Source organism: Patagioenas fasciata, chromosome W, assembly GCF_037038585.1.
Source record: "Patagioenas fasciata isolate bPatFas1 chromosome W, bPatFas1.hap1, whole genome shotgun sequence".
Classification (NCBI taxonomy): Eukaryota; Metazoa; Chordata; class Aves; order Columbiformes; family Columbidae; genus Patagioenas; species Patagioenas fasciata.
In genome coordinates this window covers 44,389,306-44,417,052 of record NC_092559.1, presented here as the reverse complement: position 1 = coordinate 44,417,052, position 27,747 = coordinate 44,389,306, and the positions used below count along the sequence as shown (strand labels likewise).

Sequence of the window (27,747 nt, the reverse complement as noted above, 5' to 3'; positions counted from 1 at the left end):
TTAAACAGGACTGGACCCAACACTGACCCCTGGGGGACACCACTAGTGACTGGCCGCCAGCTAGATGCAGCCCCATTTACCAGCACTCTCTGGGCCCGGCCCTCCAGCCAGTTCTTAACCCAGCAGAGAGTGCACTTGTCCAAGCCATGGGCTATCAGCTTTTGAAGGAGTATATTATGGGAGACAGTGTCAAAGGCTTTGCTGAAGTCTAGATAGATCACATCTACAGCTTTCCCCTCATCCACTAGGTGGGTCACCTGATCATAAAAGGAAATCAGGTTGGTCAGACAGGACCTGCCCCTCCTAAACCCATGCTGGCTGGGTCTGATCCCTGGTCCATCCTGGAGGTGCTGTGTGATTGCATTCAGGATGATCTGCTCCATCACCCTGCCAGGCACCGAGGTCAGGCTGACAGGCCTGTAGTTGCCAGGGTCAGCTTTGCAGCCCTTTTTGTGGATTGGGGTAACATTTGCCAGTTTCCAATCATTTGGGACCTCCCCAGTGAGCCAAGACTGTTGGAAGATGATGGAGAGCAGCTTGGCGAGCTCTTCTGCTAGCTCCCTCATCACCCTAGGATGGATCCCGTCTGGTCCCATAGACTTATGAGGATCCAGATGGCTCAGTAAGCCACCAACTATTTCCTCTTGGAATACAAGGGGACTATTTGGCTTCCTATTGCTGTCAACCATCTCCAGAGGCCAGTTATCCTGAGGGCCATCTGTTTGACTGGTAAATATTGAGGCAAAGTAGGTATTAAGTACCTCAGCTTTCTCCTCATCTTTGTTAACTATATTTCCCTCAAAGTCCAGTAGAGAATGGAGGTTTTCCTTGCCCCTCCTTTTGTTATTAACATATTTAAAGAAGGACTTTTTATTATCCCTAACAGAATTGGCCAAATTAACTTCAAACTGCACTTTTGTTTCCCTGATTTTTTTCCTGCACGATCTAGCTATTTTCCTAAATTCTTCATAGGTAGCCAGCCCTTTTTTCCACAGTCTGTAAACTCTCTTTTTATTTCTGATTTCCTTCAAAATCTCCCTGTTTAGCCAAGCCGGTTGTCTTCCCTGTCGGCTAGCCTTTCGGCGCACTGGTATAGCCTGATCCTGTGCCCTCAAAACCTCCCGCTTGAAGTATGTCCAACCCTCCTGGGCCCCCTTGTTTTTAAGCATTGTTTCCCAGGGTATGCTCTGAACTAGACTTCTGAATAGGCAAAAATCTGCCCTCCGGAAGTCCAGTGTAGAGGTTTTATTGGTGGCTCTCCTTGCATCTCTAACTATTGAAAATTCTATTATTTCGTGGTCGCTATGCCCCAGGCGGTCGCCAACCACTACATCTCCCACCAGCCCTTCTTTGTTTGTAAACAGTAGGTCTAGCAAGGCCTTACCCCGGGTAGGCTCATTTACCAGCTGATGAAGGAAATTGTCCTCTATACACTCTAGGAAATTCCTAGACTGCCTCTTCTGTGCAGTATTGAGCTCCCAGCAGATATCTGGCAGGTTAAAGTCCCCCACAAGAACAAGGGCTGTCGATTTTGAGACATCTGCCAGCTGCTTGTAGAATAATTCATCTCCTTCATCATCCTGGTCGGGTGGTCTATAACAGACACCCACGAGGACATCAGCCTTGTCGGACTTGCCCCTGATTCTGGTCCACAGGCACTCAACCTTGTCACTACTGACCTCAAGTTTAACAGAGTCAAGAGACTCTCTAACATATAAAGCCACCCCTCCACCTCTCCTGCCCTGCCTGTCTTTTCTGAAGAGCCTGTAGCCACCCATAGCAGCACTCCAGTCATACGAGTCATCCCACCACATTTCTGTGATGGCAACTATGTCATAGCTTTCCTGCTGCACGATGGCTTCCAGCTCCTCTTGTTTGTTGCCCATACTGCGTGCATTAGTGTACATGCACTTCAAGTGGGCTGCTGATTTCACTCTTAATTCAGGCTTTTTGTCCTTAGGCTGATCTTTGGAGAGCCCAGTTTCAATCCCTTCCCCCTTCAAACCTAGTTTAAAGCCCTCTTGATCAGTGCTGCCAACTTATGGGCTATAGTCCTCTTGCTCTTCCCAGAGGGATGAAGCCCATCTGATTTCATGAGACTAGGTACCATGGAGTTTGCCCCATGGTCAAAAAAACCAAAATTTTTATGGTGGCACCAATCCTTTAGCCATCTGTTAATGAGATGGGCTTTTCTGTTTCTCTCTTTATTTGCCTCCTCATCCATTCCGGATAGCACAGGAACTGAGGCAAATATCACCTGTGCTCCTGTCCCATGAACTGACTGACCCAGTGCTTTAAAGTCTTTTTTAATTGCCCTGATACTTCTTCTGTTAATGTCCTCACTGCCAGCTTGGACTACTAACAGGGGATAATAATCTGTGGGCTGAATTAGCTCCGGCAGTCTTCTATTGATATCCCTCACCCTGGCCCCAGGAAGGCAGCAGACCTCCCTGTGGGATGGGTCTGGGCGACATATAGGGCCCTCTGTTCCCCTCAGAAGGGAGTCGCCGACTACAACCACCCTTCTTTGTTTTTTCCTTATAGTTGCGGTTGTAATTCTTTTTGTAAATGAGGTCTGTCTAGGAGGCTCTCCAGGCAGATCTTCTTGGCTGTTCTCTGATGGACTTTCTGGGTCCAGGGCCTCGTATCTATTTGTTAAGGGCACCAAGGGTGGTGATGGTGTTCGAGAGAGTGCTCTTTTGCCTCTCCGATCAGGGACCCGTTTCCATTCCCCCTCATCAGCTAGTTCTGCTCCATCCGCCTTATGGCAGGAAGGATGGGGCTTCACCATCTCCGGTTGCACACCCTTAGGAGCCAAGAGGGTTTGACTCCACCAGTCAATTTCCACTTCACTTTCCCTAATGCTCCTTAGTCTCTCCACCTCTTCCTTGAGCTCTGCCACTAGGCACAGTAAGTCATTGACCTGCTCGCATCGTACACAGGTGCCTCCCACACCATCCTCTGGTACCAATGCCAGGCACAGACACTCTGCACAGCCAGAAACCTGGGTGGCTGCATCCTTCTTGGAGGGTAGTGTCTGTGTAGACACCTCCTGTGTAGACACACTCTTTGTATCAGCAGCAGCAACAGCTTTCCTTTTTCTAGAAACCATTACTGCCTTTATTTAAAAACAAACAAACAAACAAAAAAGACCACCCAAACGAAATGAAACCCCCAACAAACTCACCTAAAAGAGCTGGTTGTGTCCAGCCTACCTGCACTGCCACGCCCCAGTCTGTGTCACCAGCAACAGGTGAGAGGTCTAACAGCAAGGGGGAACAGAACCTCTGCACCCCACTGCACGAGCTACCACCGTCGTTGCTGCGGCAGAGCGTGGGTAGCACCCTCCTGCCTCACAGGCTGGCTCACCTCCCAGCACCTGGTGGGCAGCGACGCGTCGCTGCCCTCCCACAGGCTTTTTCAAGGCAAAGTGGAGGGGGCGTAACCACCGTCACCGTGGTAACGCCCACGCCACGTCAGCCGCCTCCGCAACGGCTGCCGGGGGCTTCCGGGTAGCGAAATCGAAAACGAAAACGCGACCTGAAACCCCTTTCTTTACCCTCACCCACCTCTGTAGCGTCGAGATTTCGCTCGCACTCCGGTCGAGCTGGCTTCAGGCAGATCTTCGAGTCCAACCATTAACCCAACACTGGCACTAAACTGTGTCCCTAAGAACCTCATCTTTGTGTCTGTTCAACCCCTCCAGGGATGGTGACTCCACCACTGCCCTGGGCAGCCTGTTCCAACACCTGACAATGCTTCTCCACCCCAGAAGCACCAGAGGATGAAGCTGGGTTGGCCCATGCCAACCCCGTTGACACATATGCAGCCATGGGCAGCACAGACCTGGATGAAGACCAGCCAGCTCCAACCATGCTTAGGAAAGAGCTAGAAAAGGCAAAAGTGGTGATAGTCAGTGAAAAACAGGTGGGAAATAATATTATTTTTATCTCAACATCTTCAGTAGCCATAGGGCACTTGTTGCACCAGGCTCTGGAGTGCTCCTGCCCCACTGATGGTTTAACTGGTATTTGTTGGTCCTTGGTCTTATCCCATTTTTTACATCTTGCTGACTCTGCCGAAGGCCGCAGAAAAGAAATATGGCCAGGCTGCAAGAACCGAAGTCTCTTGGCTGTTCTCCTGGTTTAAGTTGGTTTTGGGGGCCATGCAGCATGAAGTATTGTTGGAGCGGGGCTGAATGTGGTCCTTGGTGTTTGGGCATGGGCTTTGGGGCAGGAAGGATGGCAACATGTTCACTCCCCACCATCCTGGAGGGGCAGAAGGAGAGGTACAGGGTCAATTTTGGTATGGTTTTGCAAAATAAAGTGAGGCTGGAGTTGAGTGCACATGGGCTGTAGGACTGGGAGAAGACAGTGAGACCATCTTCAATGTTGATCTATGGGCTGGTCTTGGACATCCCATTTCCCTTCCCCAACTTCAACCCTGCACTATTCCAACCAGAAAAAATGTGTTTCCATCTCAATCACCACCTAAACTCACCGTGTTCCACCAAACCATTTTAACAAGGGCTGGACCCACCTTTTACTTCTCTTGGTGAACCACCTCTTTGCCTAAAATCTCAACATTGACCCCACCAGGCCTCGTTGTGAAGACACTCTCTGCCTGCACAAATCTCGCCCCAACCCCTCAGAATGGTTTTGGAAACAAAACTTTTTGATTCTTTGGGGATCCAGCTCCTGGGAGAGGCAGTCACCATGTCAGATGTGGTAGAACCTTCCTTCTTCCCACACCCTGTTTTCCAGCAGGACACTCAGGTGATGGTTGCAGAGGAGGACGCAGCAGATCCCCCTCCGATGGGGGCTTGGCGTGGACCACATTTGTGCCAAGAGGCACAGCCATTCCCTCGGCTCCCAAAACTCTGCCCAGGTGAGGCGGCAGCTCTGACCCAAATTTCCTTTGCCGTGATTAAACACTAGTTGCCATGGCTGACATCAAAATGCAGCTGTTTCTGCCCCTGTCCCTGAGGACGGTGATGAACACTGGTTCAATTAACCAGCAAACCTCAGCATTTATCACTCCAGCCTCGCCTGAAATGAACTTTCTTTTTTGATTTTTTTTTTTCTACAGGCAGCAGCAGGAGACAAAACCATCTTTAAAGCAGGATGGGGCAAAGCCTTCTCCTGTTCTTTTGAACATTAACGCTTGGGTTGCCTTTTCTGTTTGTCCTCATGGAGGTTTTTGCCACCACCCTGAACCACGGGGAGCTCAGGTTCTGAAATGTCCCCAGCCCTGGTGGCAGGACTGGGTTTCTGCTGCACTAAGCGGGGACTAAGGACATACAGGACCTCACCTCTCTCCCCTTTTTCTCCCCTCAGTCTGTCTCATCTATTCAGGTGGCTTTGCCTGCTTTTAAGAAGCTTTTTAAGCCCCTTCGGTGGGAATTTTTGCTATGTTGGGATTTGCAAACTCAAGCATTGTCTTTGTAATCCCAGCTGTGGGGCTTTGCAAAGCCTCGGACAACGGAGTCCTGCTCGAAGCATGTGCTTTTAATGAGCAGAAACACAATATGCAGGAAAAGCCAAACATCCCTGCAGACGTCAGTACTTTTGGGGTGAAAAGTGGTGATGCTGGCAAAGGAAACCTCTAGGAACATCTAAAAATCATGGACACCTCAGCACAGCAACACAATGGCTTGACCCGCAAGGTGGAGAAGGACAAACTCCGAAGGGCATTTACCTCCCTGAGGCAGGTATAAATGGGACAGACGAGGACTCTGAAAGGTTCTCCGGTGCTGCTCCTCATGGTGCCGAAGACTTCGCAGAGGAAGGTGATGAACCCCAGCCAACGTTCCACGTCCAGCTGCTGCAACTCCTCCCGCATGGTGAAATCTTTCTGCAAAAGGGACAAGAGACAAGAGGCTGCATCAGCAAAACTGTGTGGCCACGGGAGAGGCAACGGCCATCTAGAGAAAGAATTAGGAAGGAATTGAAACTGAGGGTGGGGGGAAAAGGAAGGCAGACAGACAGACTCTTTAGTAACAACAGGGAGATTACCCAACGCACACTGAGCGGCTGGAATTTCAACACAGCAAAGCCACCAGAAAGCAGGTACTGTAGAAATATCACCAAGCCCTTGCAATAAGTCACAGCTTGTGCTAGAGATGGCATCCCCTGTGCCCTGCCCTCCCCTTTGGATGGACATAGGGACTCTTTTCCATCTGCACAACCAAGATGGAATAAAAACAAGAACAAAGAAGTCAAATGAAATGCAGAAAAAATGCAAAGAATGCTGGTGGCCGTGTTGGGCTTGGTGGTCCAGGTAGACCTGTCCCGATCATTCACCCCAGCATATTCAATATATATCCAGTATATTTTTTTACACCGAGGGTGGTAAAACACTGGCCCAGGTTGCCCAGAGAGGTGGTGGATGACCCATCCCTGGAGACATCCCAGGCCAGGCTGGATGTGACCCTGAGCTACCTGATCTGCGTGAAGATGTCCCTGCTCATGGCAGGGTTTGGACTGGTTAAGCTGGGAAGGTCCCTTCAACCCAAACGATTCGATGATTCCATGATTCTGTGTCTGGCTGGGAGTATCCTAATGATCTGGTTGCTCCCTGGGGTCTCATGAAATTACAGCAGAGTCTGGCTCACTGCCCAACCAGAAGATCAGGGCAGCCCAGACTTGGCATTAAAAGGCCACCCTGCTCCTCACCTGATGGTTGCCATGACCAAGGATTATCTGAATGACGTGATTTATGGAGCAACATCAGGAGGAAGCGTGAAGGGAGATAACTGCCTCCCCATCAGTCCTTCAGCTGGGGAGAAAAAAAGGGGTTTGCCTGAAGGGAGGAGATGAAAAACAAAAACCTTTCTAGAGGGTTGCACGAGAGAGTGAATTGTACTCAGGGCCCAAAGGGTTTCCCTGGGCTCTTAGCGATGCTGCGGAGCTTCTTGCAAGATGTCTCACATGACTTTGCTTGTCTGTCTGTCTCCTTTCCTTGATATTAAAAATTAGCAGACACTAAGTAAGGGAAAATGAAAGAACAGAACAAGTTTGTTCTCAACACTCTGTGTTCCTGGTGCAGGTTGCACAACATTTAAAACCCAGCGACTAAATAAATTATCTTCTGTATCTTGTTCATCTCGGTTTATTCCTATTGCCTGAGACAAAGGGCTTTTGCTGCTGCAAATGCTCCAACCCGCAGCTGCACTTTGCAAAGCCAGGGAGATATAAAAGCCGTAGCACCAAAGTTCATTCTCATGGCCCTGGACAACACACAGGAGATTTTTCTTTTGGAAAAAAAAAGGTAAGTAAAGCAGCTGCTAAAGAAACCCAGGCCAAAGCACAAAGTTTATTTTCCTGACGCAACCATAAAAGATCCAAGACAGGAGCTATTTATATGTTTCATTACAAAAGGAAAAGAAAAAATCTATTTGCATATGCAGGAAAAAGACTTGTAAAATAACCGAGGCACTTATTAACCAAACAGCGATGACTAATTCCTCTCTACACCCATTTCTATAAGGCAATTGCCCAACTGTGTCTGTGAATCCCAAGTCAACCTTGCAACCAAATACTGTTGGGTCTTTGCAGACTCTGGGGGAGTTTGCAGAGTTTGTCCTTTCATTATCCAGCCGTTCCTGGGGCGGTGATGGAGGAGACAGTGATTTGCCAGCTCAGGTTATCACCCCAGGGTTACCAAATTACTTGTTCTGGGGATTTTGCTTCAATTTTTAAAATAATAATAATAATAATAATAATTCTAAATGTCCTCCTGACTCTTGAGCAATTAAAAAAAAAAAAATCATATGAGAATATCCCACACCCCTCATCTGCACCAGGGACCTTCATCCTCATCCAACCATAAGGTCACTAACTTCTGCCCTGGGACAAAAAGCACCTTTTGAGCCCCAAGACTTCTCCATCCCCTGGCACTCAGATATCTCCTGCATCTCACACATTTCTCCAGCCCCTGAGCCATCATGCTCCTCCTACACTGGATGCCCACCAGCATCTCCCTTGTCCTGCCTGGGAAGGTCTACACTGATGCTCCTGGGGAACCAGGATGTATTTTGGGATCCCTGGGGCATGCTGAGAAATTCCCGGCAGTTTGGGATAACTACATGGTCTCTGTGGTCTCGGATTGCTGGGAAAGAATAAAAACCACTGCAGGAAATTCTCCTCCTTCTCGTTCCTGCTTCGAACACATCATCCTGCTTTGCAGCCTTGCAAGAGAGAAAACTGACTCTCTGACATTTTACCTTTAAAAAAATATTTTCTGTAAAACCAAAAAAAACAACCAAACAAAAATTTCCATAAAACAACCACTGAACCAAACTCATCATGCATAGGATGGGAGCTGGGCAGGAAGAGATGCCACCACCCAGCACCCTCTTCTTTTCATCCTGTGGCACCCGGTGGGTGATGCCACCCAACAGAGACATCAATGAACATTCTGAGCCCAACTTTGCATCTGAAGACTCTTGCAAAAGAAAAGGGACTGGGCTCCTCTCCCAACCCCCTCAAATCACCAAAAAGCTTGTGCAGACTTTGACAGACCCTCATGAAGGACGAGAGAGGGGGACAGAACGTGAGATGGATGCAGAGGTCCCTGCAAACATTTTCATCTAGAATGTGATACCGCAGAAGCAATAATTTTACTCCATTTGCTGCCTCAGGTTAGACCAAATTTCACACAAGTAGATCATCTGCAAGTCCTCTGCAGAGGGGGGTGATACCGATTCCTTCGACAAAGCAGGAAAAGCACCTTCCCAGAGGTAGGAATTATGTTTTTTGGACTATTCTTGCCTATGGGCAAGAGTTGGGCTCACCAGGAGCTCCACCTACATGGAAGTGCTCTTCTGAAGCATCCTGAGATACCAACTGCTTCAGCCCCACAAGGTGACATGACACCAGTGTCACTGAACACACAAAGAAGGTGGCCCGGGGAGCTTTGGCCTTGAATTTGGCCTTCAGACAGCAGGTTTGACCAGAACCACAACACGCACAACAAGCCAACATGAACATCTCCCATGCAGAGGTGTCCCACCTCCCTTGAGGTGTCCATGTTTGAGGAGGTCACTGCTGTCATCTCTGATTGCCCAGAGAGGTGGTAGATGCCCCATCCCTGGAGACATCCCAGGCCAGGCTGGACAGGGCTCTGAGCAACCTGATGTGGGTGAAGATGTCCTTGCTCATGGCAGGGATTCTGTGATTCTATTCTATGATCTAGGTAATTTGGTCAACGGAGTTAGGGGTGCAATTCACCTGGCTGCATGTCAACCGTACTCCCAACAGGACCCGCGACTCATCATGCTGGGCATGGAGAACATGGAGAACAACTCAATGGTTTCTCCAAAGGGTGTGCAACCAAAATGGATGAGCCAGACCAACAGTGTGGAAGAGGTGAAGAGTTGGCCAGCAGTGAAGAGCAGCTCAGCAGAGGACAAAACCCACATCCCATGTGCCCGGGGCACATCTGATTGACAGACCTCCACCCCACCGAGGAGAAGCCTTGAGGAGGCTGAAGAGCCCTGAAACTGGACGACCGGGTCACTGCCCTGCCCAGTGAACTTTATTGCCCAGAGAGGTGGTGGATGCCCCATCCCTGGAGACATCCCAGGCCAGGCTGGACGGGGCTCTGAGCAACCTGAGCTGGGTGAAGATGTCCCTGCTCATGGCAGGGGTTGGACTGGATGAGCTGGGAAGGTCCCTTTCAACCCAAACTATGGCTCTTTTTGACAACACACCTGAGTGTTGAAATATAAAACCTTACCAGAATAATTAATTCAGTCAAATATGCCATTCTTTAAACACTAAGGCTTTATTTTTTTTCTTTTTTTTTGCAACTTAGTCCTGCTTCCCATCAACTGCACAATGCTCTGCTACTCAAACTAAACCCCTTCTCTGTGCAGAGCCATGAGTGACCGGTGGACTCCAGCCCCCAGCTACCTGGGGACAACCCCCTTGTTGTCTCCTGTGATGCCCACCAGGATGCTGGTGACCCTACGGCCACCTCCGGCTGTGACACAACTTCTTGAGGCACTGCAAGCCCCAAAACCCACCCCTGGGCTCAGGTTGAGGACCAATGTGCAGTGCAACCCCCAAACTGATTTAATTTGGGGTTTGGCTCAGCTATTCCCAGCTCAGAGGTCTCTTAAGCCGTTTGGGGCACAGCTCCTGTCACCATCCCCTCCTTCTTACCAGTTGGAAATTGTTGCCTTTTTTTTTGTGCTCCATGAAAAACCCAGATCTTGGGTTAAACCCTTTTTTTGTGCTCCATTAGAACCCCAAATCTTGGGTTAAACCCTTTTTGCACTCCTTGAAAACCCCAGATTTTGGGTTAAACCCTTTTTTTTGCTCCATTAACCCCTCCCTCATCTCACCATCATCCTCCAAGGAGGCGATGCCTGGCATTCCCTTGTCCCTCGCCACCATCCCTCATCACAGAAAAGCTGTGAAAGAACCAGACAGCTCCTACAGTCATCGCTCTGCTTGGGCAAAGAGGCAAGTTGAAAGAGTGGAACTCGATATTTAATCCGAGGCTCTCTGATAACTCCTTGACCCGCATGGGACCCGTCTGCTAGTGGCTCCCATAATCCAGATGGTGAAGTCGAATGGGTGTTTTCACTATGGGCCAGTGGCAATGGCCTGGCCGGACTCATGGGTAAGGACTGAACCAGCTCTAATTGACGCCGGGCTCTGCCCTTTGCCTGCCTGCGCAGGCAGGGTGCCAGCCCGCTTCCCTGGCTCCCTCTCCTGCCCGCTGCTGACACTTGCACTGGTTACATTGGGCCCCAGATGATTATGCAAAATTATTTAAAAAAAAATGATTATTACTACACTAAAACAATAAATAAGAAAATAATATAAATAGAGGATTCTAAAATAATAAATATTAGCAAAAATAAAATAATAAACACCCTGTTACAGAATTGCAGAGCATCTTCTGAGATACAATTTGGGGCAAATGGGAGAGAATGTGTTTCTTTCCTGCTCCTTGAGAGGAGGACGCAGTAGCTGGGGATGTTCTTCGGAGCCACCTCCTCATTTCCCCGCTAAGCCCATATATATAATATCTGTATATATGTGTGCATGCATTCAGAATTGCATTTGAATTCCCTGGGCGTAAAGAAAATGTGAAGAAAATAAATCCCATCTGCAAAACAGGTTTTACTGGCAAGTCCCACAGCAGTTTCCGAAACCAGGACAGCGCTGTCAACGTCAGCGCAGAAATGTAATGAAAAAGGTTTCCAAGCTCTGCAAGTTGCTGCAAAACCTCCAAAATGAAGTTATTTATTCAAGGGTAGCATCATTTGCAGGGCTGGGAGAGCCCAGGCACACATCACTTCTGAGGGTCACCACTGAGATGTCCTTGGTCACCCAAGAAGAGTGGTGGGGAGCAGCTTTCCCCATGGAATCATCACCTTGACATCTTCTTTTCGCCCTAATTTTTAATGTAGCAACCTCTCTGGTGTCTCCTGGACTGTGCCTTTTCCAATATAAATGCTACCACTGTGTTTTCTGTGCATGAATTAGACCACCTGTAATTAAATTAAATTAAAACCAGCCGTGGAACGAAGGCTGATGGGTTTTGCAGTCAATGTTAGCCATGATGCACGGGTCAGATGCTCTCCGGCTGTGTTCGGATCCTCCTGCCTCCACCTCTGTCAAACCACAAACTGTTCCCCGATGAAGACCCAAACCTTAATCATTAGATATAAGGGAGAAATTCTTCCCCATGAGGGTGGTAAGGCACTGGAAGAGGTTGGCCAGAGAAGTTGTGGATGCCCCATCCCTGGAGACATCCCAGGCCAGGCTGGATGGGGTTCTGAGCAACCTGAGCTGGGCGAAGATGTCCCTGCTCATGGCATGGGGCTGAACTAGATGATCTTTAAGGTCCCTTCCAACCCAAATCCTCTTGCCCAGCATGGTAAACTCTTCCCTTTGCACCCTGATTTACCGAAGGGAATAAATAAATTCTCCAGTAACTAATGCCACAACGTCTACATCCCAAGAAAGGATCCAGCCTAAATTTTCCTCTTCCATCCTCCACCTGGGCTGACAACAGATTTTTGGCCACCTTCCTGGTTGAGCCCCTGCAGAAGTGGCCATATATGGACCATCTCAAACCCAGATGAGTGCAACCTGTGCCAGAAATCAGTGGATTTGACCCCAGTTTCTACAACCAGAGTGAAGCGAAGCACTGAGCCAAGGAAGGGCCATTTCTGGGGCACTGAGAGATTAAACTGAGATGCTGAAGAAACCTTGCATGGGTATGTGATAGAGTACGCATTAGGATATGCATTAGGGTGTGCTATAGGGTATGCAATAGAGAATGCAATAGGGTATACAATAGAGAATGCACTAGGGGATGCAATAGGGTATACATTACAGCATGCAATACAGTATGCAATAGGTGATGCAATAAGGAAAGCATTAAGGTATGTAATAGGGTATGCAACAGGGTACCATAGGATATGCATTAGGGTGTGCCATAGGGCATGCTGTAGGGTGTGCCACAGGGTATACCATAGGATATGCATTAGGGTATACCATAGAGTATGCCATAGGGTATATCATAGGGTATGCATTAGGTCATGCCACAGGGTATACCATAGGGTATATGATAAGGTATATGACAGGGTATACCATAGGATATACCATAGGGTATACTACAGGATCCACCTTAGGGTGTGCCATAGGCTAGGCTGCATGCCAGCGTGTGCCCTGCAGTGGGCTCTGCCGCTCTGCGCCCAGCTCCGCATTTCACCGCATGTATCTTTTTTTGTTGTTTTTTATTAAAAGAAGGTATCAACCTTCTGTTTGATGTGTTGTTGGCCACAGTTGCCAAGGGAAGCAGGGTACAGTTACAGCCCCGGTGATGTCCATGCTAATAATACTCTTGGCGCTGCATAGCTCAGATGCAGACACAGCATGGCTATTAAGAGCACGGTCATTTCAACGTAGGAATACACCAACTTATGTTACATGGGAAGGGTTTGGGGCACATTGCTTAACACTCCCCCACACTGAAAAAAAAAAAAAAAATAAAGCACCACAGCCTAGACATGCCAGGGAGTGAAAATATGAGAAGCAAAAACCTCTCAGAGAAGACTTACTTTCAATTTGTAAATTAATAAGGTATTTCTAGAGGGGTGAAGAAACCATATGTGTCCACCAAGGGCTCACGCAGCCCAAAATTGCTCCTTACATCAGATTCAATGAGCAAAAAATCAAAGCAAATTTCCACCCCACCAGGGCTGAGCCCCCAAACGGCAGCATCTCCCCTTCCCGCATCTCCCCTTCCCACATCCCTGAAGGTTAGAGGTACCCAAATTCAAGACTCAGCCAAGATTTGGGATCGAAACACAGAGTGAGGGATAAATTCAAACCAGAGTTTTCCCAATAGATGGCCCCTTAGAGCCCTGAAATGGTGCGGCAGCAGCTGGGGGGATCCTCTTTAGAGGAGGGAGATGATGGAACAGCATTCCTACAGCGCCAGCATCTGTTTTTGGGATCAAAACAGAGATAAGCCGCGAACATGTGCAGCCCCTGAACACCTTGTCAACAGCTGAAAATATAAGAAGGGCCAGGTTGAAATATCAATTTCTTAAGTTTATTACCTGTTTTGTGGGAAAAAAACCCACCTTTCTGCTTGTTTTAAGGCCCAGTGGGGCACAGGGATGCTGGTTATAGGGACCGGGATGCTGGGAGGGCGGCTCAATAATAATAATAATAATAACAACAACAACAACAACAACAACAACAACAACAATAATAATAATAATAATAATAATAATAATAATAATGTATGAGATCCTCCGGTGGGGCTGAGCTGTTGCCATCACAGTCCGAGAGAAAGGGATAAACAAGGCCCTACAAAACAGGAGCATCTGCCGGGAGCAGATGGGGGGTGAGCAATGCGGCCCCAGGCGCCAACAGTTTGGGGGGGGGATCATGTTGATCCCGATTTATCACACTCTGGCAGAGTAATTCCCCAGCTCGCCGGTGCCCGGCAAGTCGAGCTCCTTATGTCCGGGGATCAGATTAGTCTGAAAGGTGCTAGAAAGACATAAAACCAGCTCTGGAGTAAGCGTTTTATTAAAGGGGTTATAAAAAAATATTTTTTATTTTTTATTTTTTAATTTAATTTAAATTAATTTAATTTTTTTTTTAATTTTTTTGTTTAATTAATGATAAATTATCTGGAGATGGTTGATGGGAAACATCTGATTGTGGTACTGGGTAATGTTATACCATCAACTATGTATTGATATATTATATTGATATTGGTATATATATCTCAATATATCATATTGATACTGCTATATCAACATTGTATCATCAACCATATCGATATATTAATATATTAATTTGATATAATATATTAATATGATAGCGCTATTATTCCATAATATACATATATTATCAAATATATTACATTGATATTATATTTATACTATATCAATATGTTATCACGATATTAATATATCTGTATTATTCCATAATATACATATATTATCCAATATATCATATTGATATTGATACTATATCAACACCATCAACCCCCTTATTTCACATCAAGGCAGCTGCAATGAGTCTTTGTGCTTCTGACCTGGGTCTGTCCCCAGCCAGGGTTATCGAGCCTAAAAGCATCACCAAAAAAATCTCAGTTTTGGGCTGATTAAAGTATTTTACGAATCTGTGCGTCTGCATTCAGTTATTGTGGCTGGAAAATGAAACCAGGCTTGGAGAAACATAAAATCCTCTACTACCAGAAAGGAAATGTTAAATTATTTAATTTCACATAGCACTTTGCTTTTGACCTGTAGCAATCTGTCACCTTTCGCCCCGTCGAGCCACGTTTGAGGCTGAGTAAATCCATTTTTCCATATTTTTCGAGGCTCTCACAAATGAAATCAGTCACCCGTACAGCCCGCTCACCCTTTACATTCCATTTCTTCCCAGTTTTTCACAATGTACGTTGCGCTATGTGTTCCTGGGAAGCACTTTGGGATTCTCTGGCGATCCGAGATATATTATTAATATTTATCCTACATTCATGCTGTGAAGAGCTGACTATGAAGCCAGTTATTACTGCTGACATTTTAGTATAAATCAGTTTACTGGGTCTGTTGGTAGGGGTGGAAATGGTGGGGCAAGACAAGTTGCAAGAGTCCTTCCTAACCCAGAAGGGCTGTCATCATCTGCAGTTTTTGAATTTTTTTGCTCCCGTTACTCCTGGACTTTATTTTTAATTTCTTAGCATCGCTCAACCAAACATGGAAAGACACAAGAGTGACCTGGCATGGGAGGAGTGGGACGCTCGGATGGGTTAGAGCCTCTTCCAGCCCCTCGCTGCTAAATCTGGGACTGATGTTGACTGCGATTTATCCCCTCCTGCTTTAGAACAGCTTTGGAAATAAATCAATCAATCAATCAGGAAAAAATCGCTGCCTGGTACATGGAACAGGCAGATGTGTGTTGTGCCCAAGGGCTTTCCAGGGAGAGATGTTGGGTTCGATACACGCCTGGAGCAATGAGAGAAGCAAAACCCGACTGGTGACTTTGCAGGATTACCTTAGGTTACATTAAATATTGATTGTCATGATTTTATTTTGCTTGTTATTTTCCTGCTTCCTGTGTTGCCCAAAAGCCAACACATGCCTCACAAGGTACAGGCAGCCAAGCTCAGCATCCAAGGGATGATCTTCAACAAGAGCAAGAAGGACGAGATGTGTCAAAAACTAGAGTGATGTTGTGGAGAACGTGTGTGGAGAACAGAAAAATGAATCGTGAGCTTTGTACATGCCACCAATGACACGTGCCCCCCTCATTTTGCTGTCACTGATGCTTTTGGAGAAAACAATCAACCAGTATTGCATATACCAACAAACAAGTCACCCAAAAGAATTAGCAAATACACAAATTATCAATTATGAGCCCATCAGCCAGGTGATGCAACCAACAGCCTACTCAAGGACCATGACTTGGTATCTTTGGTGTTGAGATGGTCTTCAGAACAAAAAGAGTGGCAAAGACCCTCCACTGTAAGACCCTCCAAATTCACTTCTCTTCACGCCACGGGGATGCTGCTGCAAGCAAACTACTCATTTCACAGACGGGCCCTGGTGTGAGATACCATAATTAGGAAAAAATACCATAACTAGGAAAAAATTATTCATGGAATGGGTTGTCAAGCAGTGGAACAGGCTGCCCAGGGAAGTGGTAGAGTCACCATCGCTGGAGGGGTTTAAAAGGTGCATAGATGAGGTTCCTAGAGACGTGGTTTAGTGCCAGTGTTGGGTTAATGGTTGGACTTGATGACCTTGAGATTCTCTTCCAACCAAAATGATTCTATGATTCTATAATTCCACGTAAAGCTCATAAAATGAGAATTAAGAGCAACTTGACAATGCCCTCAGTGCCACATTACCTATGGTAACCATCAAAGACAAAATCGCAAGTACGCCTCTGTCTTCCTCTCATCAATGGGGTTCAAAAGGAACTTGGTAACGGGTCAAGCTCCTGGCCAAACGCATGGTAAGACCACGAGTGGTGAAGCTGCAGTCATCTAACCAACTAATTTTATCTCATTACCTGCAACATGTTGAGGAGCAGACTGCGGAATTTGGTTCCTTCCACCATGAAAAGGGCCATTTTGTCACAGAGTTTGGCTGCTGTGAATGCAAAGCTGCGGTCCGTCACCGCTTTCTGGTAGATGGTCTTGACTATCTCCCCCAGCATCTCCTCAGAGTTGGTAGAGTTCTGGGCTTCCTCCATGAAGGTGGTGAGCTTGAAGTCAACGTCGCTGCTGTTGTTCCTCATGCTGTTGAGGATTTCAATTAATTTGTCCATTTTGTTCTTTTCGGGATTGGTGGTTTCTACCGTAACTTCATCCTGGTCCGTGAAAAGGGAAAGACAAGGCGTCTGTTACACAAGGAAAAAACAGATATATCAGCCCTTGTCCTTCCACAAACAGCAGAGGGGGAAAGGGGTTGGGGAAACATATAAACATATATAGAAAAAACAAAGTATCTTTTAGAGGCACAATGGTGTCATGTCAGCATTGAAAACCACAAGTTCTGCCCCAGAAATGTTTTTTTTCCCCATTTCACACAGCACACAATCCCAAAGTCCTCCCCTTTGGCTCAGAGAGATGATGTTCTCCAAGGCCCTGAGCCAGGATGCCAAGGTCTGACCACCCCTGACCGCCTTCTGCATCTTGGTCATCTTAGTTTTTATTTTGCCTCTATTTTGAAAGTCCACTGATGTTTGCAAAATGCTCAGATAACAATCTGACCAAAAAAATCTACTTTTTAATATATATTTAATGATCTGAATTGAGATCAAAGATGTCACATGATCCCAGTGTTGGACAAAATCTTAGTTTTTCCATCTCTTGACCATTACACTTCTTTCTTTATGTCATCATCATAGAATTTATTGCTTCTTTTCAACATTTAATTACACATTTATCCCTTTCCCTCAGTGTAAGGCATGCATCCTGCTTGCGATGTTCTGCTCCCTTCTTCTCTAGTTCCATCTCAAAATGTGCTACAAAACACAAACCTGCAGCAATTTTTTGGACAACCTCAACTGGTAGTTGGAGGTGTCCAAAACTCCCACCAGGAGACCCAGTTGTGTTGACTACACCCATCTAAGAGTGGGTGCTTATGTGACGTCTCTCTTATAAGACTATAAAGTCACATGGAGAGCATTCAAATTAATACTTTGAAAAGTCTCTGCTGTACTCCCATTGTTAAAAATACCATGAAAATAACTAACAAAATCTCTTCCTCCCCCTCATGCCCCATACATAAATAGTAAATGCAGATGCAGCCAAAGGTATACATTTCCAACACGCACTCCCATGAAATTGTATATGTTCAGATTACTTTTACTACACATTTTGGAAATCTCATTGGAGATACCCCTTTGGATGCATTTGCCAGTCTGACAAAGAATCTGAATTTCACAGGGGGCCAAATGGAGATATCATCTCCGAATTCCTCAAAAATCTGAGGCTGAATATTGTTTCCAAAAAGGATTTCTCCTCCAGCACTTGCATGCAATAGTTTTGTTATTTTGGAGTTGTTGGAAGGAAGGGGGAAAGATAAGTGTGTTACAATTCATCACCAAGATAAATTGATATCAACTTTTAAGTAGCCGACTCTAGCTATTCAGCATTTAAAAGTTGAAGCTTGGGATTTAGTTCTGTGATTGCAGAGAGACAAATTGCCTTTTTTAGACCTCTTTGCAAAGCAGATGAGCTCTGCAGACCAAGAGGTAGTCAGGGAAGGAACACCCGGTCCTTCTTGGAGAACTCAAGCTGGTAGCAACCTCAACCAAGCTAAGCATCATATCAATAAAAGGCTTCCTGAAGAAGCACGAAGACACTTCAAGAGAAGTCTTGACACGGGGAGATTAAGATAAGTCAGGTGCATTCATGGAAATGTCCCTTGAGCCCACCCCACCCTTGATATGGAGAATGGCCAAAAGCCAGACTCTTGGAAAATGGGAAACTCAACGTTTCCCTAAGAATTAATACCTTTTCTTTTAGCCTCCTCCGCAGTCTGTCTTTGGAAGACTGAAGCAAGTTGATTTTGGGTCTTTCCTCAATGTGCTCGTGAACACTGTCTTTCTGCTTGGTCTCCAACTCCTGGATGAACTGCTGAGACTGCTTCTCCACAGCCTCCAGGCCTCGGTGTGTCTCCACAGGAATGTGCACCGTGCAGATGGAGGTGTCCTCAATTTTCAAATTCTCATTCTCTTTGGCATTTCTGTGTGTTTCTTTGTCATTGGGTGACTGCTTCTGGTTGTGGTGCCATCTCCGGTTCTGGCTGTAGCCGTGGTGGCCCATCCTACCCGAGGAGTGAGGTGCCTGGCCTCCTTGGTAGAGTTTCTGGTGGTCCCTGTTGTGTTTGGCGCCACCTTGTTGATGATCCGCGTGTTGTTGAGGCTTGTTCCCACTGGGAAGTCTCTGCTGTCTCCTGGAAAGTCAAAGGAAGATGTTAGTACACCCTTTCCTTCATCGTCCTGCTTGGTCAACAGATCTTCTATCCCACCAAACAGCTCAACCTTTGGTGGGTGAGTTCTGTGGGTGTCCCTGCCACGAAAGAGGGGACAATTTCTTGGCATCTAACACAACCTAGTACCAACTCAACAACCTGAGCTGGGTGAAGATGTCCCTGCTCATGGCAGGGGTTGGACTGGGTGAGCTTGGAAGGTCCCTTCAACCCAAACTATTCTGTGATTCTATGATCCAATGATCATCAAGGATGCAGTTAAAATGGAGATGGTCTCAGCCTTGGATGCCTTGGCCTGGGACTCTGCAGGGTTAGTCCTGAGCATGACAGTAGCTCTTTGCCTGATCACTGCCAGTTTAACACTCAATATTGACTCTGAGAGCACGTGGGATGCTTTAACATCTGGCTCCTTACACGGCTGCTGGGAGCAGTGCTGGAGGTTCACAAGGGACATCTCCCCAGCATCATCCCCTGAAACTGGGAGACCAGTGACCACACTGGTCCACACTCATCCCTTACCCCAAACCCCTCCTTCCATCCTGATAAATAGTAGCGTTTATTTTAAACCTGCCGCATAGCAATTAATTTTATTTTCATCATCCGCATGCCTCGGCTAAATACATTTGGACAAAGGAAGTGGCCATTCACAAATACATTTCAATGGTCAGCAGCTAAACAGTCTCTAGCCCTGTCTGCCAAAGCCATCTGCCCACCAAATCTGTATTCCTTGGCATCCCCAGGAGTTAAAAACCTATTTTCTGAGGCAAACTGGTTCTTAACCATAAAGAGCGAGGGTTCATGTTTGGCGAACATGGGACAAAGAGGCTTGTTCGTGGTGGCAAGTGGAAGGAATTTGTGTTTAGTCTCAGACCACCAGATCCGGTTTTCTGAGACATTCAACATGCTTTTTTTTTTTTTTTTTTTTTTTTTTTTTTGCAAGCTGAATGGCAGGGAATTAAAGAAAAAATAACAGAGAGGATTGGGGGAAGCTTTCCTGTTTGCTGGAGCTTACAAGCATTTTATGAGTACAGATCCTCCACATTAAGTTTTCCTGGCATTTCTTTGTTTCCTCTCATAAATCGCTTTGTAAAGAACAATGCTTATTAAAAGGGGAATGTCAAAATAAAAGTTAGTTAAAACCCTTATCTAGTACTAAGTCCTCACATGTTGAAGTGTGCAAGAGGTTTTGCTGACATAACTCAGTGTTTGCTTTCTGTGGTTTTGCTCTTCTCTCAAATATCTGAATTTAACTGTTTGGGTGCACTTTCAGTCTTGAGTTATAAGCCAGACAAGCTGCTACTGTATTTAAGTTGCAAATATTGCACAGAAATGATAACATTTGGACACAGACACAGCTTTAATTTAAGCAGAGGTGAAGGAAAATGTGTGGAAATGAGCTGGGAACCAACCTCTGCTGTAAATTCCTGCAAGAAATGCAAGCGGGGACATTCTTTTCCTAAAGACATAATGATGTTATAAACCAAAGCGTTTCTGTTTAAGGGCTGTGAAAGGAAAAAACCTAGGCTTAAGATTAAAAAAAACCCACTTAAGTCAATGTGGAATGTGCAAGATTGTTCGTTTTGGGGCTTTTGCAATAGGACAGGGAGAGGACGAGCAGCTCTGTCCCCCTATGGGACAAACTAAAAAGCAAGATCCCCACAGCAAGAGGCAGAGCAAACATGAACCAAAGTTCTGCAGTCACTAACCACAGGACGGAAACCACCAGAGTCTAACAAGTTAGGGGAAAAAAAAATTGGAAGAAATAAAAGGCAAAGGAAGGAGAACAGCAAACAAGAAGCAAAGTCCGTGACTTGGCAGCAGGCAGGGGTCTAGAGGATCATCCAGCATTCAGGCAATGACTCGTCATGTGCTTTTATCTTCCCAACACCCTGGTGAAGACGAAAAGCCAAGAAGAAATAGGACTCCACAGCAAAAAAGAGCCCAAGCCAATGCCCAGATCTTCAAACTTTTTTGACTGCAAAGCTCGGGAGGTTGGGATGAGCCATCCTTGCTCTCCAGTGTGACCAAGGTGTTGGGGACATGGAGAGTCCCAGGAAGGATAAGATGGGGACCAGGACACCCCATCACACACAGGTTGAGGTCATGGAAACCACCTTGTGCTTGCTCAAGGGCAGGAGAAACGAGATGGTGGCTTGGGGTGACCTAAGCTGAGGGAACCAGACCATGGAGGAACCCAAAGGCTCTTTCCAGTCCCAGGGTTTTAGGCTTGTGATGCTGAAGAGAGGAAGCACATGGCAACATCTCCAAGAAAAGGAAGAATTCACCCCCCAAAAATGCCACAGCTACTGGGAAATCTTTCTTCTGTCCCTCTCTGTGAGGACACGGGTGTCTTCTGGGGGACACTGCTTCAGCTACAAGTATCTGGAGAACATGCTGGTTTCTTATCTCTTGCCTCTGTTTAATGTTAAATAATTATTTTTACTTCAAAGGCCAAATTCTGCTTCAACTCAAAACTCCCCCTGACTTCAGCAGGACTGGGGATTTGACCATTGGTCAATGCGGAAACTTAAAAGAGACAAAGAAACTGCAGAAGAACTAAAATCCACGGGGAGACGATCAGGGTTGCCAAGCTGGAAATAGGATGGTATCAGTCATTATATGGTTTCTCCACTGATCTTTTTTTTCTTTTTTTTTTTTTTAAATTAACTGAATGAGATACCTTTCAACAGAATTTAGATCTGACAAATGTCTGCTCTGCTAGAGGAGCCTACGCAAACAAATCTAAGGCTTCAGCTGTCTTGGTGATTATCAGCCTACATGCTCAGAAATACGGGATTCCTGCAGGTTTTTACTCCATCGTTCGCTCCCAAGGAAAAGGGCTGGAAGGCACAAGGCTGGGGAAAATAACTCCAGACATGTGGACAGTTGGTCTAAAACACAGTTGCTCCATCCTGTCAGCCCTGTTCATATCCCACCCCTGAGCAAGACAAGTCCTCAGAGAGCCCCCACCATTTGTCTGGCATGTGGAGAGCTGGAGGAGAACACAGGTGACATTCTTCTGGTGGTTGCATGGAGACTGGGTCAGGAAATTCCTGTAAATACAGAGAGTTGAGGAGCTACATCTCTAAGAGCACTTGGAGATATTTACCCTGTGGTGCAGAGCACCCAATATGGCCAAATGGATGGAGATCTCATCCCAAATGGATCAAGATTCCACCCGTGTCTCTTGCCTTTGAAGAACCTGGTGGACACCACGCTTGTCCTCAGTCCGGGGCAATTCTCCCATGGGACAAACCCTCCAGGGAACACTAAGCTCCTCACAAGGGAGGGATCATAGAATCATTTTGATTGGAAGAGACCCTCAAGGTCATCGAGTCCAACCATTAACTCAACCCTGGCACTAACTCATGTCCCTGAGAACCTCATCTCTGCATACATTCAACCCCTCCAGGGATGGTGACTCCACCACTGCCCTGGGCAGCCTGTTCCAATGCCTGACAACCTTTTCCAGGAAGAAATTGTTCCCAAGATCCAACCTCAACCTCCCCTGGCGCAACTTGAGGCTGTTTCTTTGTGTCCCTATCTCCCCTCAGCCTCCTGTTCTCCAGGCTGAACCCCCCAGGCCCCTCAGCCGCTCCCCATCACACTTGTGACACCTGGTGTTCACGGTCAGGGCCACCCAGTAATGAGCAACTAATATGAACTCACAGCCACTTGGGCAAGATGTTGAGAATGAAGAGCAGTGCCATGGCCAAGGTCAAACCTTCTGAGTCACCTTCATCCTTCTGGTGCTTGAACAAAAACATCCCTCACTGCATTTTGCAGACAGAAAGTTTCTTCTGCCAAGGCAGTATCTCATCTCTGTGCCAGGATCAGGCCCAGGAATATGATGCTAAGTCTCAGGAGTATCTAACAATCAGCTTTGCTATTACTATAACTGCAGTTAATTAGCAATTACCGTTACAAGGGCTAGATTAAGATCTGCTGCAGGAATGGACGCTGTGGGACCTTCCACCCCCACGAAGACCCCAGATCTCACTTCTCCGTGACACCCCTCAAAGCTGGAGGACCAGAGCATCCCTAAGGGACACAACTGCACCTACCAACAGAGGACTGGTGGGGCTGACTCTATGGGCCACCTCTCCCCACTTTCTTTTTGAAAATCCCAAAGTAATTTTCCATCGAGAGGGAGGGAAATTAAATAAAACTCTTCAGAGTCACTACTGAAAGAGTTAAATTCATGGAGATCAACGGCAACTGGGTTCTTCACGGCTGTGCTAGCAAGCTGTCCAGGATACTCAGCATGAAGATGGAAAGGGCAAGAAGAAGTCAAGTCCTCTGAAACATCCCCTGAACAAACAGATTTCTCCAGGCACGGCCTTTCTGAATTAAGAATATTCCAGCCAGACCAGCTGTTTCACCTTGTATGATGCAACTCCATAAATAACCGGACTGGCATCCCCAATCTGATGTTGCTGGAGGGGTTTGGGCATCAAATGGTTTGGGTTGGAAGGGACCTTGAAGATCATCTGGTTCCAATCCCCCTGCCATGAGCAGGGGCACCTTCCACTAGACCAAGTTGCTCAAAGTCCCACTGCTCAAAGTCAAAACCACCCATTGTCACTGGATTTGGGCAACTAAGGGACATGGTGGTCCAAACTGGAGGACCTGAAGGATCCCAGTTAGGAGCTGGTGGAATTTTATAGCGTCTAAAACTGGTCCTAGAGGTCTAATTCCGCCCTGTGAGGTCAATGGGAATATTACTATTAATATAATGAGGAGGAAGGTCTGAATTTCTATTCTAGAGGTTTGACTTCTCCTCAAAGTGTTCTTCACTAAGCCCATGTCCATCAAAGACACTCTCATGTCTTACGTGCATGTATAATGATAACTCAGTTTTGTAGGGAGCATGACAGCCCAGCCACAGCTTTTTTCTATCCTTGCTATGACTGAGAGTGGGAAATACTCAAATAAGCTTGACGGTTCCACACAATTTAATCAAAAACCTCAAAACCCCCAAGAAAGCAGCAACCACCAGCTCCAAGGATGAAGAACACAGGACTTCTGTGTGTTTTCCCTTTGGCTTTCTCTCTCAAGCTGGTTTCGCTTGGCTCCAGTTTAGTTTTTGTTTGCATTTTTCTCAGATGAGAAGGGAACAAGATGTCATGTTCACTCCTGAAAACAAAAATGAAATTATTCACACTTCTTTTATGCTTTTCTGTCACCAGGATTAAAATCTGTCCCAATCACTAGACCCAGCCTGCGTGTCTGGATAGACGCGACATTTTGGAAGTGTAGAAAATCTACCTGTCTAAATGGTGGTGGATCAGGATCTAAAATCACCTTTGAACAGTTGAGATGTAATGCATGCTTTAGGTCTAACACGTTCACATGCTTCAAAACATACCATGAACTCTAGAAGACAGGCCCAGCCAACAAAAACAACACTATGAGGGTAGAGATGTTTTTGATGAGGTCACAGCATCTGGCTGCTGGGAAAAGCATTATGAAAGCTTCCGATGAGCCAGGAACAATTTCTCTTGTCACATCCTTGATCTTGGGGTACAGCTGCTGAAGACACCCTTCCTTGGGCCTAGACATCATGTCTGTCTTTGTTTGCTAGAGATGATTTTGTGTGGCCTTTACAACAACATAACTAGACTCAGTATAAAACAAAAGAGTAGCATTAATTTTTATACCAAGGGTGATGAGAGCCTGGCCCAGATTGCCCAGAGAGGTGGTGGATGCTCCATCCCTGGAGATATCCCAGGCCAGGCTGGACGGGGCTCTGAGCAACCTGATCTGGGTGAAGATGTCCCTGCTCATGGCAGGGGTTGGACTGGGTGAGCTTGGAAGGTCCCTTCCAACACAAACCATTCTATGATTCGATGACAGGACACAAAGTCCATCAGAGCAGACTCAGCGAAGCATTGAAGAGCAAACTTGTCTACTGCTAAAGTCCACCAAAAGTCCTCACATTCTGCAACGCTTGGCCACACAGGCTGCCTGAGTTAGCAATTTTCTTCTAAGGTTCATGGAAATGAAGCTTCAGGAGAAATTTAAGTAGCTGTTTTGCAACACCAGCTTGGGAAAGACATCCCAAGTACAGATGGCATGTGAGATAGCTGCAAAACAGCTCTTCAAATGCTTCGCTGGATCTCCCACAAATCATTAGGGATGTCCAGATGGAGGTCCTTGTTGCACAGAGCAGGCAACCAGTTAAGAAGACACCCCCTGGACTTCAAGGCCGATTGTCCAGACTGGTGTAGAAATCACTGCAGTGATTTCATGTAGCAATCGCTTGGAACTGGTTCTCTTCAGAAACAACATTGCATGGAATGATGTTTTTGGATTCTTCTCATACCGTAAACATGATTGCAAAAATTACATGAAAACCATAGGAAAATAAAGTGACAAGGAACTGAGTCGAAACAGTTTAAAGCTGAAAGACACAACCATGTACATGATATTCCCCAAAAATCCGCTGAGCGCAACGACATGCAGATCCTGGACTACTGGTAAGAATGCGAGTTGAATGAATATTGATTTATCTTTTTACTACTTTGCAGTGAAAGAGCTTATACCACAGACTCCAGGCTGCCTCCTTTAAAAATACACCCAGGCTGATCAGTCATCCCGCAATCTGATAATCCTCCGAGAGATATAAACTTTAAACCCATGCCAAGACGTGCAGACAGAGCCCACCACCGTCCCTCCATGGTCCCATCCCTCAAGATGCATCCTAAATAGTACGTTTGAGCCCCCACCTGCTGCCTTTTTGTCCAGCTGTCTTTCTTTAGACCTCTGTGACTCTTTGACCTGCAAGCAAGGAGACATTCTAGGCTTTTTTTTTTCTGTCTCCTATTAATACCAGTGCTTTCTAATGAAGAAACAAACGTTTTTCCTGTTGATGTCAAGGCAAGATTTGACAGGATCTCCTAACCGCTGTCCAGACACATGAGTTTGACCTAAAATCCACAACAAACAATGACTTCCGACACGAGGATCTGGTAAAACATCAACCCAAGGAGCAGAGATGCTTTGGATTTATGTGTGTCAGGAGCCTTTATCAAGCACATTAAATAAACTTGAAAAACGATGGGATAGCATTTAGCGTAGAGCTGGGATCAACCTGGACATTGACTTCTTGTAAATCAAGTGACAATCCTAATCCAAATCTTTACCTAAGCTTGACCCACTGTCAAAAGAAGGCTTGTCTTCTCTTGATCCCATTCCTGTCTTCTCTTGACCTCATTCCTCCTCTTTCACGCTACCTGAGCCGTGCCAGGGTCTGATCCACTCCAAAAATTTACTTTCTCTCAGATGAGTTTCTGCTCATTGCTTTTGGAGAGGAACACGCTGCCCAGATACGGAGCTGAGTCACCTTATGCATCCCCACGAAGCTCCTGATTCTTGTTCTTTTGGGATCAGCAGCCCCAGCTTTAAATGGGAAATTGGGATGAACCGCAGCATCTGCACAACACTGGGAATGGCTGGAGCAATGTTAGTTTAAATGAAATAAAGAAGCCTGTTGTCCACTCATGCCCTGGGAGCTGTCACGCTAAATAAAGGCATTATCAGAGAAAGAGCAGATACTCAGTGCCTTCATGCCTGTTAATGACACCAGCACCTTCCAAATCAATCCAGGGACTTTCTTTCCCACAGATGGTCCCTTGGAGACAGACTGCTGTGGCTTTAGTAGGAATAAATGGAAACAAAACAGTAAACAAATATCCAAAAATAGAGAGTAGTTAACTTTTTCTTTTTTTTTTTTTTAATATGGAGATGAAAAATCCCTGGGTGATTTACGTGCCAGCAGAGATATTAGATGCATATAATAGATGCAATATTTTAAATACTAATATTTTGGGCTGAGACAAGAGAGGGAATGGAAAGTATTCCCAGTGCCTTGACTTCTTTATTTTGCAAACATCAGTTGCTAACAGGGGGTCAAACAGAAATATTGTTTCTGCAACAAGAGCCCAAACAACTCGAGCTGGCAAGTTCTTTGCACACTAACCATGTCAGGAGACCCTGCAGAGCTTCAGCATGTTGCTCCCTCCAAAGTTTTTGAGGCAAATATCCCCAACTTGGGCTTGTAGAGAAAAGGAGTGGGTGGTAAATGCTCTCCTGCTGTGGCCAAAAACTGGAAGTCACCCATGAAACCGTGCGGCCACACTGTTGAAGTGCTGCTGGGCTTCTTCGAATGGGCCAGGTCTCATGGAAAGACCTCATGTGACACAAGGGATGCCACAAAACCTTTTTTTACCCATCAAAAGCATTGACTTCTTCTTGCCCTTACCTCCTAGTTTGGCTTCCAGATATATTTGGAGAGCAACCTGGTGGAAAAAAAGCCCTCGGTGCTCGTTCCAAGTGATCACCAGCAATGGTACATTTATATTCAGGGATTTAAAGCAGGAGAAAAAAAAACAAGTTATTTCACTTTATATTCATTCCAGCAACCAGCTGCTGACAACTCCATGAACTCTTGCTGGAAAACAACGTTGTAGATGGATAAACCTATTTCCAGGACTGAGGAGCCGGGACAGAAACGCTCCACCGAAAAGAAAACCATTTCAATAACAGATTGGTTTCCTAGCACAGAGGAGCTTGTTGCTTCATTTCCTTCCCTCAATTCTGGACAGCTGAAATGGCATCATGTAGACGGTCATGTTTTGCCACACTAGAAGAGCAGTCTTGAGGGACAGGCTCATGGGTGATGGAGTTTGCAAATACAAGGATCTGGTGGCCATGGGTTCACTGCAATGTCTGGGGGAAGGTCCAAACATAGC

General features: G+C 46.2%; 1 protein-coding gene across 5 annotated transcripts in view; it reads right to left on the bottom strand.

Annotated features, from left to right (window-relative positions):
- The window catches only part of LOC136115742 (CBP80/20-dependent translation initiation factor-like), a 157,550-nt gene that overhangs the window by 19,123 nt on the left and 110,680 nt on the right, over positions 1-27,747 (bottom strand). For 4 of the 5 annotated variants that reach the window (XM_071801595.1, XM_071801599.1, XM_071801597.1 and 1 more), the window contains 3 exons: positions 18,517-18,958; positions 16,566-16,895; positions 5,698-5,853 (listed from right to left, as the gene is read on the bottom strand). In XM_071801595.1, coding sequence (XP_071657696.1) covers positions 5,698-5,853; positions 16,566-16,895; positions 18,517-18,958 — 928 coding nt within the window. The remainder of the gene's footprint in view (positions 1-5,697; positions 5,854-16,565; positions 16,896-18,516; positions 18,959-27,747) is intronic. The other variant, XM_071801596.1, reaches the window with a different exon arrangement.